The sequence below is a fragment of the Polyergus mexicanus genome, unplaced genomic scaffold, assembly GCF_030449975.1.
Source record: "Polyergus mexicanus isolate NDT 795.1 unplaced genomic scaffold, iyPolMexi1.0 SCAF_7, whole genome shotgun sequence".
Lineage (NCBI taxonomy): Eukaryota > Metazoa > Arthropoda > Insecta > Hymenoptera > Formicidae > Polyergus > Polyergus mexicanus.
In genome coordinates, this window is record NW_027223327.1 from 5,194,482 (window position 1) to 5,211,961 (window position 17,480).

The 17,480-nt window shown below is 32.9% G+C and overlaps 1 protein-coding gene across 1 annotated transcript; it reads right to left on the bottom strand.

Annotated features, from left to right (window-relative positions):
* Positions 1–86: 86 nt before the first annotated feature.
* Positions 87–11,722, bottom strand: Ir93a (Ionotropic receptor 93a). The gene is made up of 16 exons (XM_070298488.1): positions 11,311–11,722; positions 11,063–11,221; positions 9,264–9,359; positions 8,791–8,940; positions 8,458–8,681; positions 8,107–8,271; positions 7,745–7,912; positions 3,856–4,089; positions 3,620–3,793; positions 3,195–3,413; positions 2,543–2,695; positions 1,952–2,298; positions 1,553–1,684; positions 1,174–1,331; positions 931–1,092; positions 87–779 (listed from the first exon to the last, which is right to left on the bottom strand). Exons 1-15 carry the CDS (start codon positions 11,486–11,488, stop codon positions 995–997), a joined length of 2,655 nt encoding a protein of 884 aa, XP_070154589.1. The 5' UTR covers positions 11,489–11,722; the 3' UTR covers positions 87–779; positions 931–994.
* Between the last annotated feature and the right edge of the window lie 5,758 nt (positions 11,723–17,480).

Genomic DNA, 17,480 nt, shown 5'->3' on the forward strand with positions numbered 1-17,480 from the left:
TCACACATCTCATTTATTGATTAAACATTTTACATAACAACATTAAAAACATACAACAAATTGTGAAACATTTATTTATTCTTTTATTGACCATCAACCTGTAAACATCGTTCTCAAATATTAAATATGTTATATTGAATTCCGAAGTCTAGTTATTTAACTATATAGCACCCACATACAGAGCTATCGTGTTGCCATCTTCTGTCTTATCGCGGTATTTAATTAATATCGTGTCGTTTCACCGAGCATCGAGTATGCATGTCGAATCGTAATAATTTCAAGGAAATAAGACAATGATGATGCTTGGTATCTGATTCGCTCCAAGCAGTCTTAAATTACCGACATTTGTTTGCGAGCGATAAGAGAGAAGAATCTGTTAATCAAACGTAATTGTGCTGTAAGAAACCAAATGCTATATTTTTGGAATTTTTAATTTTGTAGAATGTGTGCTCCCGAAAGAGAGCGCGTAGCTTACGTATAAATTTAGAACAAACATTTAACACTTTCGATATTTTAATGATTCTTTTAGATGTAACAATAGATGTAGAATTTTAATTGCAATTGTATATTTTTATTATTTATATTTTTTAAACGGCAAAAATTTATTTCTATAACTAGCTCTATATTGCACAATTACGTCTAATAGATCTTTTCTCTGTGACGAGAATAAAACTTGTGCAGCTTTATTAATGATAAAAATGTATGTTTTTATAGGCATTTGTTTATTTACGAACAGCGTTTCCTCTCATGTTTACGTTTCATCCGTTATATAGAGTGATCTGTAACAAAAAATAATATTGCAGAGATACATATTATTAGATACGATTGTCGTATGAGAATCAGCATGCGAGAACGGTCCCTGTAATTTTAATTCTAGGATAAGCGATATAAATAATTATTATCAAATTACATAATAGAAGTTCTACGAACACGGCAAAGCTGCTTGGAAGGAGATAGATTGCAGTTATAATTTAATTTCTATGCTGGATCAAACTCAGGAGAGAAAAGGTTGAATCAATTTGCGTCGCTTCGCTACTTGGCGTTTGTGCCAGTAAAACTCGCAGCACAAGAGAAATATCGATCCGGTCACGCCTGAAAAAAGCGAAATAAAGAAATCGCGAGATATTATACTCTTGAAGCATGTGCTCGTGAGGAAAAAAATATTTATGTTACCCATGAAAAGAACGAAAAATATTCCTTGCATATCCGCCACATTTACTTTACGTTCATTTACGCCTTGATTGGCGAAGATGTCCGAGCATTTGTCTTTCGTCGGTATTTGCTCCGTTACCCATTTGTTCATCAATCCAGACTCGTGCATGCGATGTAATCTAAGCAACAAAGTTGATGCAAATTGATAGATTTGCCAGGTGATCATTATCGAGACATGTGACTAAATTTTGATTGATATTTCTTGACATAAAAATTTACAATAAAATTATCTGTACAGATTATTTACGGAAAAATTCAAAAATTACGAAACTATATAAAATTTACATATAATACATCACAAATTTGATGTATAATAAAATACTAATTAAAATTATTTTACTCCGCATTAATGATATTTATATAAGGGCTGTCTTGTGCAATAATCATCGCTATGGGTTCATCCATAAATTCGTCAGTGCTCAAGGAAAAGTAACATCCTCCAGTTGTTAACATATCGCTCCTCATCAAGAATCTGTTCGAACAAATCATATCATTGTCGTCATTCCTATCGCTAATTTGTTCTACATATCGATATAGAAGATAAAATATTGTAGTTAAATAAAAAAAAACTTTTAAATATGTCCGTTTCTTGTTATAAAATTCTTTAGAAAAATATTTATAGTACGAGATAGAATTAGTAACATTTACTTATACATATAATATTGCTTTCCTTTTCGAAAAAATTTTTCAAGAATTTGTAAGTAATTCACAGGACTTTCATTTAAAGTTATAAGATTACCTCAATGTGCTTTTCCAGTCGATTAAGGCATGCTTTCCCGCCTTTACCTTCTCGATAATTTCCATTTCTTGCGTCGCGTTATGAATTATGGCTTGCTTTAGCAGAATATGATACTTTTCTTCCTCTGCATTTTTCAGATACTCCTCCAGATAACTGTTATTAGGAAAGCCCCAGGTTAATCTGTTTTTATTAGCGAGGAGAGCGTCCAAGGTCAAGATGGCGGTGTCCATATTTGGAAATGTCAGAAATGCGACCAAACTTCCGGAGTAAGTCGCTACCAAGACCATTACAACCAACCACCAAATGGCGATCAGCCAACGAGCGCTATCAAAATGGGGTAAGTACATTAAAATAATTCGTATGCGCTTTGTTTTTTTTCTCCTTCGAAAAAATATAGTCCTTTATTTTTAAATAAATATGAATTTTCTTTCTTTGACACAAACATCGAGAACGATCCGTAAAGATGAAACACTTCGTAATGATAATAAAATCTTTAGATTAAAAATGACTGAATAAAGATATGGGCTACTTTATAACAAATGACTGAATAAAGATATGGGCTACTTTAATACAAATACAGAATAAAATGATATTACCTTGCTGAAGAAGAGCACCGTAGACGTACCATATACATTGCCAGGAGGAGTTGAGCCCTGATATCTTCGTGCTGCACGGACTGTACTTATGAATCAAGTATAACGTCGGGCCCATTATAATAATGGATGCTGCCAGGCAGGCCCATGTCTGTAAGCAAAACTAGCCCGTTTAGAGCTTTAGAGCCTTTCACACGCTTATTACAAGCGCGTGAAATAGATCGAGCTAATAGAGTACTGGAAAACAGTTGATACGCCGTTCGATACAAGGTAACTGTTGTCCGATCTCGATTTGCAATCTCATAATAAATCTTTATTATTTTTATATAAGAAACGTATGTAGCTTTATAAAGATCCCGCATTTATAATTCCTAATTTATATGCGAAGTAGAATTATTATATTTATTTCTATTGTATAATGTCACTATATTTTATTAGTAATGTGACAAACTAAAATACAGACTTCTATCGAGTCTTACTCTAGCGATGATGAACTTTTATTTTTTTTATCTTAACCTTAGCATTTTTAAACAATTGTAATACTATTCTAATGCAATTTCTTAAATATACTGTTTATAGCACTACATTTATGTTGTGCATTATACAAGCTTTGTTTATTAAAATGTAAAATGTGTTAGCACAAATTATACCTCCTTAGCGAAAGGCGCAGTGAACAACAACGCTCTAGAAAGTTGACCCGGCTTCGCAGTCAGGAAACTATATGTCTGCATAAAGATTGGTATGGTAAAATTGATCTTATTCTTTCCGCAATTATTTACAGTATAAGCACAGACTGCAAGGAGAACCCTTTTCCCAATGACCATATCTATTATTGCCGGTGGCATTTCTCTCGTTGTTGATGTTAATACCTTCGGAAACGTTTGAAACATTCGTCAGAAAGCATAGAGTTGGATTTACAGTTTAATTCAAGTTACAGCGGAAATTTTATCTCGTGCATTGTATGAAAAGAATAAACTTGTACATAATCGTTTTTATGTTTTTTAGATTTTTCATCATCATAGTAAAGTCTAGCGTTGCGCATTCAAAACAGAGAAATATTATGGCATGAACTTACCATGTCGATTTTAGTTTTGTTCCGAGTAAACTTGATGGTTCGATTGCTTTCTGAACTGAGCACGGAGTACGTAAAGTTCATTTTTTTCCCTAAATATTTGACGACATCGAAAACCAGTCCGCTGTATTTTTTCTCACCGGAGTTGGTCAACGAGATGATTTGCCATGGTGGATTCTGAAAAAGGACATGAGCTTTCATGCGACAATCAACGGAGAAAGATTCACATTTACACCTACATGGTATGTAGCGATTGGTAAATTGATTCCTCGAAATCCGTGTGCGATATGCGGAAAGATGACGTCTGTCAGATTGACACCGAGAGTGGGAAACCATGATCCCGAATCTATCAAATACGCATTGTTCTTGCCGCGGGCGAAGAAGTTGCCCCATGTTATGGCCGAGGCGAATCGCCAAAACAAACATCTACCGCAAGTACCGCCTGTGACGAAAGTATCTTGAACAAGTTTTATCTGCGAGAAAAATGGTTGTGCGCGTATAGAATTTGCGACGAGAATTGATCATCGATGATAGAAATAGACGATCCCTTGCAGTTTTTTTTTAGCCATTTTTCTCTCTTAAGAATATAGAGTGTATTTAATTTAAGTGTATATAGTCAATTATTTTTTAAAATAATAGAGTTATATTAAAAATGTTTCAAAGAAAAGTTATTTTGCTTGAGGATTAGGCACTCGTATTTGTCGAAAATGAAGTCTTTTTTTGGGAATGTATTACAAAAAAATAAATTAAATTCGAAAATTGTACTTTAACAAAATATTTATTAAGATCATAAACCATAAAAAAAATTTTTTTTAGTTGAGAAAACATTAAAAATGGCGCTGGAAATGACTGATCGAAAAAGATTTTTAAATAAGTTTTGCAATGATAACTCAAATATAGAAGCTTAAATCGACGTGAAAAAAATTGAGCATGTTCATAATATGTATAATTTTAGACTGAATCTCTAAAAAGTCTGTGCAAACTTTAGTTTTTGAGAAAAAGAAATCAAACAAGCGATTAAAATGAAGATTTTCTTAAAAAAGTTCGTTTTTCGTCGAAAAACAAATCCGTTTGATTTTTTCTCAAAAACTAAAGTTTGCACAGACTGTCTGGAGGTTTAATTCGAAATTATATATATTGTGAACATGCTCAATTTTTTTTAAGTTGATTTGAGTTTCCGTATTTGAGTTATCACTGCAAAACTTACTTAAAAATTCTTTTTGATCAACCATCTGCAACGCCATTTTTAATACATATCCTCAACTAAAAAATTTTTTTTTTATAATTTATGATCCTAATAAACATTTTATTAGGACAATTCTCGATTTTAATTCATTTTTGCTTCCTTATAGAGGAAGCTTTGTTTTCGTGACAAAAATTTTTTTGATTTTTTATGTCAATGTGTTCAGAATGTTCGAAAACGTCGAAAAATTATATTCCTAAAAAATGTATGTATGTATGTATGTATGTATGCAATATATTGTGCAATCTCTACTTTCTGCAAGTTTTAAGATATCTAGTTAAATTTTTTTACATACGTAGAATATTATTAAAGGATGGTTCATATTAAATTTGATGAGAATCGGTAAAAAGATTCATTTTTTATAAAATTTTAAATTTTTGAAAAATGTCTGTACACGTTATAACTTTTGCAAATTTTGAGATATCGGGTTAAATTTTTTTACATAAATAGAGTATTATCAAAGGATGGTTGGTATTGAATTTAGTGAGAATCGGTGAAAAAATTCATTTTTTATAAAATTTTGAAGTTTTTGAGAAATGTATGTACACATCCTAACTTTCGCAAATTTTTGATTAGTATTGAATTTGATGAGGACCGGTGACCGGTTTTTATAATATTTTTTTAAAATATAAATTTTTGAATTTAAAAAGAAATATTTTGTAATATCCTAGGTGTGATTTTCTAACATTATAAACATAGGTGTATATTGGCCCGATTTCGGCTTGCCAATAAATTTCTAAAGCTAACATTAGGTAATTATTTTTTTATACTAATTTATTTGTCTTATTATTCTGTACATAAAAGTATTACGGTAAGATTATCGAAAATTAATTATTTTACGAGATATTTTATTTTTTATATCAAAATATGTCAGATTAAGATATAAAATAAATCAAAAAGTACTTAATAAAAAAATACTTTATTATATTGTTTTGAGAATGTTGAGAATTTTGAGCGCTCGAGATAAGCTATAAGAATATGCAATAAAAGGTGGGAGGTTCCATTTAAGAAATTTATGATGACCTTCATGTGACCTTAACAACGCTATTCAAGGTTGTACTAATATTACTATGTAATATGTTACTTGAAACCCTACAACTTTTGTCTGAAATATTCTTGTCTGCCGTTCTCGGTTTTCGAGATATTCAGCTAGCACGGGTGGTTTGATACACCCTGTATATAATTTTATTTAAAAAAATAACTGAATGTATGCACATTTAAATCGATAAATATGCATAAAGAATTACACCTCATCGATTTTATCGCTATTTAGATATATGGTATAGGAGATTGTTCTGTGTAATTTCCTGCAAAAATAAAGTAAGGGACGGCATTAGTTTAGGAATTACAATAAATTAAAGTTGGGCAATTTTAATGTTTTTCTTAGGGAATATGAACTGATATTAGGAACAATCAAAATTTGTCTACGCTGTATTACTTTCCATGCTGATCGAAAAGTTATTCACAGACACATTAAATGTCCACGGCATGAAAAATATTTTTTATTGAATGGGGCGGGAGAAGAGCACGACCGCTCTTCTTGCATCCCTAGCCCCCAAAAATTTTAACTTAACCCAAAGTAACTCATAATTTTCTGACACCATTTAAGAATTATATATTCCGACTGATGCTTGATTTCTCAGAAAAAAGTTGGGTTAGATTAAAATTTTTTTGAAATGGGTGTGCAAGAGGAGAGACTTTACCTCTCTCTCTCTTTTACGTGAAAATATTCAGACTTCTTCAGTCAAAAAAAGTAACAGATTATTACAATATAAACTTTACTATCAAACTTTGATTCGTCATAGAACCTGCCCTACAACGTATCTAAGTGGCGATTAAACCGGTAAGATATTTTTATGCATATTTACCCTTAAATTAAAAATACACTATAAATACATGCAGAATGGGCTCGATCGTTCCGGCCAGACTTTGAGATTTTATAGGAAATTTAATTCTGAATAAAAAGTTTCCTGTAAATTACAAATGGGTTGAAAAATGCTTTCTTAAAAAGTTAGCGCCCAAAAACTTCTAAAATCACAGATATTTTATACATTTTTACAAAATAAAGGGAAAGTATGCGCTTTTAACAAAAAGTACCAAAACAAAAGTTGTAGAGAATTAAATTATCTTTTAAATAAGATCAAAATGATTGTAGAACGCCCCAAAAAATTTATTAAGTTTCATTTTCTTTTTATTTCACTTTCTTTTCACCTTTTGCTCTTCCTTTCATCCTCCTATGATGATTGGTTTAAACAATGCAGAAAAATAAAATTTTTTTAATAGAATAACCAACAAGCAAGATAAACATTAAAAATTAGCTAAAGCATAACAGCATAAATGAAGAGTATTTTTAAAAAGCTCTACCGTCGGTAGCCAAAAAAAAATTTTTTATACATTTGAAACCGGTTATTTCAAAACCAATGGAACGTACTACAATCATTTTGATCTCATTTAAAAGATAATTTAACTTTATACAACTTTTATTTCAGTATTTTTTGTAAAAAAACGCATACTTTCTTGATATTTGTAAAAATGTATAAAATAATCGTGATTTCAGAGATTTCTGGACGCTAACATTTTAAGGAAGCATGTTTATAAGAAATTTTTTGTTTAAAATTAAATTTCCTATTAAAACTAAAAGTCTGGCAAGAACGTTTGAGCCTACCCTGTATATTTAATGTGATAACGATATGTGAAATTATATTATTATATATAAAATTAAGAGAGAAGAATATACTTGAAATTTGAGAAAAATGTGGTTCCAAATTCCACGAATAAATCTCTGTGCATATAAATTGTTTATTCAAAAAACTACTGGTTATAAGATATCGTTTTTGTATCATCAATATTTCTAAGCGATATTAAATAATCGTGAATATACGAACCTTGATATGTTTAAGAATCTCCCGATGTCTTTCGCGCTTGTTCAATCGAACGATTTCGAATTCCTCATCGCTCACGTCATTGTATAATTCTATTTCGGTCATCAATGATAATTTCAAAGCAGTAGCCAAAGCCACAATTAACTCTTGGATATGACACATTAAATTGTTCTGGAAAAGGAATAAATTTTCTTCAGAAAGACATATCTAGAAAAAAAGAAAGAATGAGAATTTTCCTGCAAAAAATGCTCTTTTTATTAATCAATTTACATCTTCGATCATCATTTGATCATTTATATTACAAGTTTATTTCGAGCAATTGAAATATGTATACACAATCAAGCAAGAATAGTTGAATAGATTACATTGCAATATGTATTGCTGTCCGTCGCGTTATAAATGAAAGCCACATTACTACCTTCCGACAATAGGTCGATGAAAGTGGTAATATTTGTAGAGTTTCCTATTACAGTCTCAGTAATGATATATAACCATTGACTGTCAGGTTGAACCATGTTCAACATCTTTGCCTAAATAATACGAAAATAAATTATATTATATTTAAAATGGGGAACATGTTACACAGAATTGATTTTATTTAGAACACTTTTTATATTCAAAATGGATTTCACGTATTATGGAATATATTATTTTATTTTTGCATTGAATAATTGAAATAGGCATTTAAATGATAAATAAGATCATGCGCGTCTCACAGCTTCCATAATGTCGGTCGCTGCGTCTATCGTGACAATTACGACGAAGCATTTTCCCAATCGGTCCACGTGAAAATTCTGAAGTATCTCTTTTATGTAATATCTTCTCTTACGCTTAGAATCACCGTGTGTAAACGCAAATAGCGACCTAGAGACCAGATTAAATCTCTTGTTTGGCAATGAGATCGATATAGCTTTTATAACTCGGTCGACTACGTCTCTATCTACAATGCATTAGTAAGAAAAACGTCAGGATGCCGAGAAATGACATGTGAAAGAAGACGGGGAGAGCAATAAAAAGAAAGATGGACGATTAATGATTAAATACGTCACCGAAAGTATCATCGTGTAATATGTTGACGTTGTTCCAGAGCAAAGCGTCGGCCATCCTAATATCGAAGAAAATCTGGGACAGTTCTTTGCCTGGCGATATCAAAGGAACGCTCACACCTTCCGAATCGGGTAATCGTGGACAATCTTGCTCTTCAAATATAAATAATATTTAACAGTTCCATCTTTCGCTATTTTATGTTATTTGATAAAGCATACGGCATTGAAATTTCTATATAATAAGCAATTGAATCAAGGCAAAACGTATCACATTGACGTAACAGAATCTCTCTGTAACGAATAATATAGTAGATAACATAACTAAAATAGCGAGATAATGGTATTTGCTAGCAATGTGTCTTTTAGTCACCGCTTATAATTGCAGTTGAATGTGTCGTCGCGAGCGGAAGGAAAATTTTTTTACGCACGTTTTTTTCTTTTTTACCGAGAAAATCTCTTCATATGTTCATACATACCTGTTATCGCTAAATGTACGATTTCGTCCTTACGCGCTATATTGTGTAGACTCCACGTTTGATGACAGGTTGCCACGGATAGAAGCACTGTATAATCTTTACATATATGTTAAATACGAAAAAATATTATCAAAGAGAAATTAATACGTGTAAAAGAATTTTTCTTTATTAATTGCGTATTAAAAAAAATCAATTTTTTTTTTTTAAATAAAGAAATGATTGAAAAATTTCATTCTATATGAGAAAAGCGTATTGAAGCGAATAATAACAATTTTATCTGAACTTTACTGTAAAAAAGATTTCGTATCTTTAATTGTGTTGACAAATATAACAATTTTTTTTTCTTTTTGCACAATCTAATGTCTAATATCTTATTTCAATTAGATTGATCAAAAAACTTATCCGTATAGCGAACTCTTTATCAGGCAAGTTATATTTGATTGCCTGGTATACTTTGCGAGAGAATATGTATAAGATGTATATCGGTCGCGTATATCATGCAAATATCAAACAGAAGAAATTACACTTTTAATATTCCAAAATATTATAGATTTATAACTTATGAGAGAAATTAGAGAGATATACATATACAGGGTGTCCAGTAAAGATTGTGTCAACGCTCGTAAATGGGTAGAGCACTGCAAAAGGAACAGAAAAGTCCTATAATATTTTTTTCTATAATGCTTAATAAAGGAGTTATTATTGAGTAAAATCTATCAATCAGCGTCAACCTTTAGCCGCGCGTCTGGTAGTGTGCGTGGACACTCTGTCGCTATGGCTGCGCATACTATCAGGCGGGCGGCTCACCGACAATAAAAAAAATGTTATAGGACTTTTCTGTTCCTTTTGCAGTGCTCTACCCATTTACGAGCGTTGACACAATCTTTACCGGACACCCTATATATGTATATCTCTCTAATTTCTCTCATAAGTTATAAATCTATAATATTTTGGAATATTAAAAGTGTAATTTCTTCTGTTTGATATTTGCATGATATACGCGATCGATATACATGCGTTAGCACAATCTTTACCGGACTGTATATATAAATAAAAAAACTAAATTTTTTTTCATTACTTATGATTTTTTATGAAAAAAGCAAGTCTTGTTTTGTTTAACACTTTTGTGTTTTTTTTTCACACACGCACACGCGCGCGTGTGTATGTGTATAGATGTGTTTTTTTAACATCTTTATTATCATTAAAGAACCGAAATCTTTTACAATCAACTTCCTCTATCCATTCGCAATTCACGAATGCAAGTATTTTATTTTAAACTAAATATTAATCTTTTTATTTTCTTTTTTTTACAATTTTAATGGTTTAATGAGATTTTTGTGGTAAAATAATACTAAAAAATACAACATAATTTGAATAATTTTCAGTTAGATATATAATAAATATTTTTGTTGTGCATCCAATTGAAAATTATTTAAATCGTGTCGTGTTTGGTGTACTTTGCCATAAAAGTCTCTTATTTCATTAAAATTATATTTGAAAAGAAAATTAAAAGTATAAGATCTTAATTTTTTTATTATATTAACAAAAAATATAAAAGAAAATATAATATTAAAAAAAGAATAATAAAAAAACCCCACACACACGCGCGCGCGCATTTTTTTGAATGAAAAAAACCGGTTATTTAATTTTTTTTTTTTTAATAAAAAACAAAGTGGTTTTTTCATATTTCTACTTATGATACTTACGGTGAACATAAAGAAAGAGATGGTAATATCTTTGAAATATCTTTGATAATAATATGTTTCAAATTTATCTGAGACGCGTATTCGCACACTTACCTCGAAAGTTATCTATCTTCGTATCGCGAAAGACGTGTATGTCGATGTCAGCCATATGTATCTCTTCTCTCGTGATGTTCGCGATGAAATTGTAAATGTTTCTTACAACATCGCGATAGTCGGCTTTATTGTCGAAGAAGCTTTTCTCGATAACGACCGCTATAGACCGAGGAAAGAATTTTTGTCTTGTTAATACATATACGCGTTATTAAACTTTTTTTTTTTAAGATAGAAAGAATCGTCCGTACCCATTGAGGCATTGGCGGATATCAGCGATGGAAAGTCATTAAAGGCGTCAACTGAATTTAGGATCCACGCGAGGAAGATGACGGAGACCATGTCTATCGGCGAAAATCGAATTGAAGAACGTCGTACCAACCGGTCGATATATAAGGGGGGACATTGTTCAATGATATATGAGTTCATTACTTTGTCGATCTATTATCATCGTATCAACCGGAACTTCATCAAGCTCAGCCAGAACGTAATTGTAGACTGTGCGCACTTGTAGATTCGTATCGTAACTTGTACCGAGGGAAAAAAGGTCGATCCTTGAATAACTTATTAAGGAACGATCGAATCTCATCGCGACTTGAACAGTAATACATTATTAGCCTATATGGGCGAGGCTATGAACGCGTGTTGTGAGAAATCATTACGGAAAAGTCAACTTGATCGATCCTCCCTCGATCTGCTACCATATAACTATTTCAGATTCGTCTCTTGAGGATTTGTCTATAACTTTTTGATTCACATTAATAAGGTGAAAAAATCCTCTGATCATTAATATTAATCTATATTTCTCAAATATTTTAATTTAACGAGCAGATTTCAAAACCCGACTGCGATATATTACATCTTATTTCATTCAAGTAAATTATTTTTTGAAAAATAATTGCTTACACACAGAAAAAACTACTCCCTGGAAAAAAGATGGAAAACCTATAATTCTCATGAAATTTTTTTGTACCTGGAGAAATCAAGGAATTAGTATGGAATTTTATTGGAATTCTGAGAAAACGTTTTAAAAGGATATCTCTGATAAGTTTGCTCTTATATTGTAAGTAACCGGCATCCGATAAGCCAGATTATGAATTTATACGTTTTTAAAATATATTATAAATATATATATCTAGCGCTATTTAGATATTCAATGTTTTAACAAAATATTGAATATGCAATACATATTGTTTACTGTAATTTTCAATGATAAAAAAATGAAAATGTGCAAGTAAAAAATGTTTATCTTACGAAAGTTATTCAGTTTTTTTAGTACATTTGAAAATTTAGCACTTGAAACTTAAGTGGTTCCGTGTTTTTTCTTTATATATGAGTAAAAAGCATTAGAAAACACATAAAATAAAAAAACTTTCTACACAACATCCATATCCAAAAGACATCCCGAAAACATTTTTGGACGATGAGATAATTTCGGGATGTCCTTTGAACATCCTTTGGATATGTATGCTGTGTGAGTTACTGCAAAAAATTGTACCAAAAATCTTGATAATATTCTTTTTCTTCATAATATTCTCTTATACGGAATTTAAAAAATATCTGAAAGATTAGGGAATTTTGAGAGAATATTTTTACAAAATTTGAGAAGACCTGTTATAGCATAAATACAACGTTCCGTTAATACAATATAACAGTAGCTGTAAAATTGTCAATATTCCTATGTTTCAGGGTATCCAGTCGGTTTTATTAAACAAGATAAATTTATAGTAATGTTTTTTGTGGACCGATGTTTAAAATGTATGTTACGTCACTACTTATTGTACAGACAGACAGACAGACAGACAGACAGACAGACAGACAGACAGACCAGACGGACCAGACGGACCAGACGGACCAGACGGACCAGACGGACCAGACGGACCAGACGGACCAGACGGACCAGACGGACCAGACGGACCAGACGGACCAGACGGACCAGACGGACCAGACGGACCAGACGGACCAGACCGACCAGACGGACCAGACGGACCAGACGGACCAGACGGACCAGACGGACCAGACGGAACAGACGGAACAGACGGAACAGACGGACCAGACGGACCAGACGGACCAGACGGACCAGACAGACCAGACAGACCAGACAGACCAGACACACAGACCAGACAGACAGTGTATTTTTATATATATATAGCTCCACAATCAACCGTTATCTTACGGCGGAAGACAAAAAACGGGAGAGCGTTATAAATGCGTGTTGCGGTCTATCACCTCTCTCCGTTCGATGTTGGCATTTGATAAATAAACGTAACCCATTGTCTGCATTCTACTCTATATAAATGCCCACGCACATCACGAGTAGAGAGTACTCGAATGTCATCGGAAATCATTTCGCTAAGATTTCCTGGAATGAATGCATTTATACAAGGTGTCCGACAAGTAAGTGACCAAATGAAAGGTGAAGATAGATTGAATCAAACTGAATCGAAAAGTCCTGATTGAGCAGACTTAATCAATAAATGACTACTTTATTAAGCGTTATAAAAAAAATCCAATCTATCTCCACCTTTCGTTTGTCACTTACTTGTCGGACATCTTGTATATATCCTCGTTTTAAAAATACTTTACATTTATTACTGTTTTTTCGACCTTGAAGCATAAAAATATTTGTGTTCAGTTTAGCAGATCATAACAGCTAATTCTGAAATTCTGAAAAAGAAAACCCATGCAAGTTGTTTTTTCTTTAGGAAGGCATCAGTCGATATCTCTATCTCTCTCTTTTTTATTGGCTGCGTTTAGAAGACACAACCGTTCACAACAGTATCAATCGAACGTGATTGGTTCTTACTTTTAGAATCAACAAATCAATGTCGAATGTTGACAAGACGATGCTCAACGATTATGTCTCCTGAACGTGCCTATTCTGTCTGCGATCCAGAAGGAACTGACCACTGATCTATATATCTGTATCCTCTTGGCGATCATGAAGGAAGAGTAAGGAGAGTTATCTAGCTAGATTGGAAAATGGCATCAAAAATGTTCCGTATGTGGCCAGGTTTGCCAAATAGAATAACTTGGACCAATTCGTCATCATCTTGAGTACTCATACATATATAGTGTTATGTTTAATTGTATTAGTGATCAGTAAATGTGTTGGATGACACACTACTTACTAATTATTACCACAACTAAACGTAACACTATACGTATACGAATATTCCAGATGACGACAAAATGGTCCAAATTATTCCATTTGGCAAACCTGGCCACATAAGGAACATTTTTCGTGACCAACTTTTTTCTTTTCTACACTATCGAAATAACTCTCCTTACTCTTCCTTTATGCTGGCGATGTACCCAATTGAAGGTCCGCCATTTTACACGCCCGAGGTGCGCGCATGCGTGATGGTGCTCTAAATGATACCAATAAGTGCAAATTATATATATGCTCTAAATTCTAAGTGATACCGCTTAATAAACTTTTTAAAAATTTTTTAACTTTTAACTTTCGTTTTAACTTTGTAACAGCTGCATACGAAAAGAAAGGTCCAACTATGGTAACATTCTCTATATTTGCAAATATTTTATTTATAAGACCCACAAAAAATGATTGAATGATTAAATGATTAAATGAAATAGTAAATATTAAAAAATAATCCAAAATTTCTCGAATCATGACAAGTTGATTGTATTATCGCAATTAAAACATGGGAACCTTTATTGAATGAATAAAGAATTATTGTCTTATTAAACATAAAATCTTATAATATTTTGATCTATTTTATGACCTATTTCATTGTTTAATCCTGATTTTTTAAATTAATAATAGCAAAAATGTTACGTAAACGTAAGTTTCAGTTACAGTTATAGATATAGTATATCTGAACCGAGTGATGAAGAATGGGAGCCAAGGTGCACGTAGAAAAGGACATACTCTATTTCGTGCTCCTTGCGTTCTCTCTCGCTCGCACGTAGCATGATGAAAGAGAGCGCTATGCTATGTGTGAACGAAAGAGAACGCAAGGAACACGAAACAGAATATGTCCTTTTCTATGTACATCTCTACCCCCACTCCTTAAATAAAGTCAAACTATAGACATAATATATCTAGACCGATAAAGTCTAGATATATTATGTCTATAAGCTCTGTTACACGGCACTCTTAACCGGGTTTAATAACATCCATAGTTGTGAAACTGGCCGATCACAGCTATTCCTCTGAAGAATGGAATGCCTGTGATTGGTCTACCTTAGAATTACGGATGTTATTAAACCCGATTAGAGGTGACATGTAAACATAGTTTATGGTTACAGTCTTAAGCCTGCGGCACACGGTACGATTTTGCTTACTAGATCGCGAGACATTTGCTAGCAATTATAATGGCTATGCAACTTGAAATATTATGTGCTGCGTGTTGTTGTGCGTGCTAGCATGCTAGTTTTTGGTAATAGATTCGGTGTTATATTTCACTATGGTTTTGTTGCTAGCTGCAGATGATACTACAACAAAAACGCAAAAACGCAAAACGCAAAAACGCAAAATAATAATAAATGTAAAGACAAAAGTTATAAATATATATAAGTATTTATGTATTTTATTTATAATTATGGTGATATTAATTGAATATGTATATAATTAATTAAAAATTACAGATTTCCTAATCTAATAAAATTTTAAAAATTTTATTAATTCTTCCACAATAAATATCTTGAATCATATCTTGACTAGATAAGCAATCATTGGCTATTATCTAGAGGATCGTATCTTGACTAGATAAGCAATCATTGGCTATTATCTACAATAGAAGATTTTTAGAATCTTGAAGAATTTTGTTGAAATCTCTAGAAATCTTATAACTTATAAATATTAACCCAACACGTAAGATAATCTGCACGTGTGAAGCCAAAACTAGTAACACTCTTATGATTGGAACACGTAGAATACTTCACCAAACAGCACGCAACGAATAAATTAACAAAATCAGTACGAAAAATTGTACCGTATGATGCAGGCTTTACATAGACCGTAGTTTCAGTCAAACTCATTTGAATTTCCCACGCTCGGAGGCAAATTGCCGGATAAGATGGCGGCGTCCATTTGGGGACGCTTTTAATCCTAAAAAAAAAAGGCGATCGGCAGTCCAGATATATAGATCAGTGGGACTGACGCGCGTGGCGATTCGAATGACATTGTGCGCTTGCACGTGAGCATGCACAATCCGTGCGCAACGCTATTGCACGTCGTGCGGGGGACAATTGGGGAGTTCAGGGGACAGTCGAATGCGAAAGTGCAAATAAGATGTAGGAGTGTGTCGGTAAGAACGGGAATCGTAAAGCCCGTATCAGATTACGCATTGAAGATTAAGATTCAAGATTCAAGATTGAAATTTTACTAATCGAAATAAAGAAATTTTAGTCCCTTTTGTTCTGATTAGTCAAATTCCAATCTTTAGGCTATGTTCAGACAAGGCAATTTCCGCGCGGATGCGTCCGCGCAGTTTGATCCGCGTGGAAAATGGTAGCTGTTCAGGATTCGCGGAAACCACGCGACGCGTCTGATTGTGATCTTATCAAGTATGGTCTTTTTTCCAATGAATCTTCAGCATCCGCGAATATTTCGACCAATTCTTTCCAAGCTTGTTTTTATTTGATTTTATTGGAGTAATTTTCATATTTCATGTTGCATATTGCGGATCTTTTTTCCACTTCATCAATAAAAAATTTTGCATCAAAACGCTCGACGGACATTTTATGCTTTTCGAAAAGTTATTGAAGTGTTTTGCATAATCCAAACTGCGTGAAATCCACCAAGGGAACGCTCTCTAAGCAATTTTTGTATAATTCGAGTCGCGCGGAATCCGCGCGGGACCGACTTTTTCGCGGTCGATCGGCGGAGACCGCGCGAATACGTGTGAACAAATATAAAGAAACCATACAACTCGATACCGCGCGGTTTCATTCCCGCAGAATCCGCGCGGACGGATCCACCTTGTCTGAACGTAGCCTTAATCTTCAATCTTCAATTTTCAATGCATAGTCTGATACGGACTATTAAGCGGGGAGGACACACTTTTATATAAGCGCATAATCATAAGCATAAGAAAATTGATTGGTCAATTTCGTTATGCATAAGAAAATGGGCCACAGACTTCTATATGTGGTATACTAGACCGCTAACTCCTACGAAATACATGGCCCCAAAAAGTATGTACACAACACATGTACATAGCACATACACATGATTCCTAGTTAGGTCACGCATGTGTAGATATTTACTTCTCATACGTGATACATATTTTTTGGGGTCAATTTTTCGGTCAGTATATAAGGGAGTTAGCGGTCTAGTATTATATAGAAGTCTGTGAAATAAACCAATCAATTTCCTTAAAGTACGACTCCATAGAATGATATTTTTCGTGTAAAGGTGCCATATTACATGGTACCATCGAGTATCGAGCGTCGA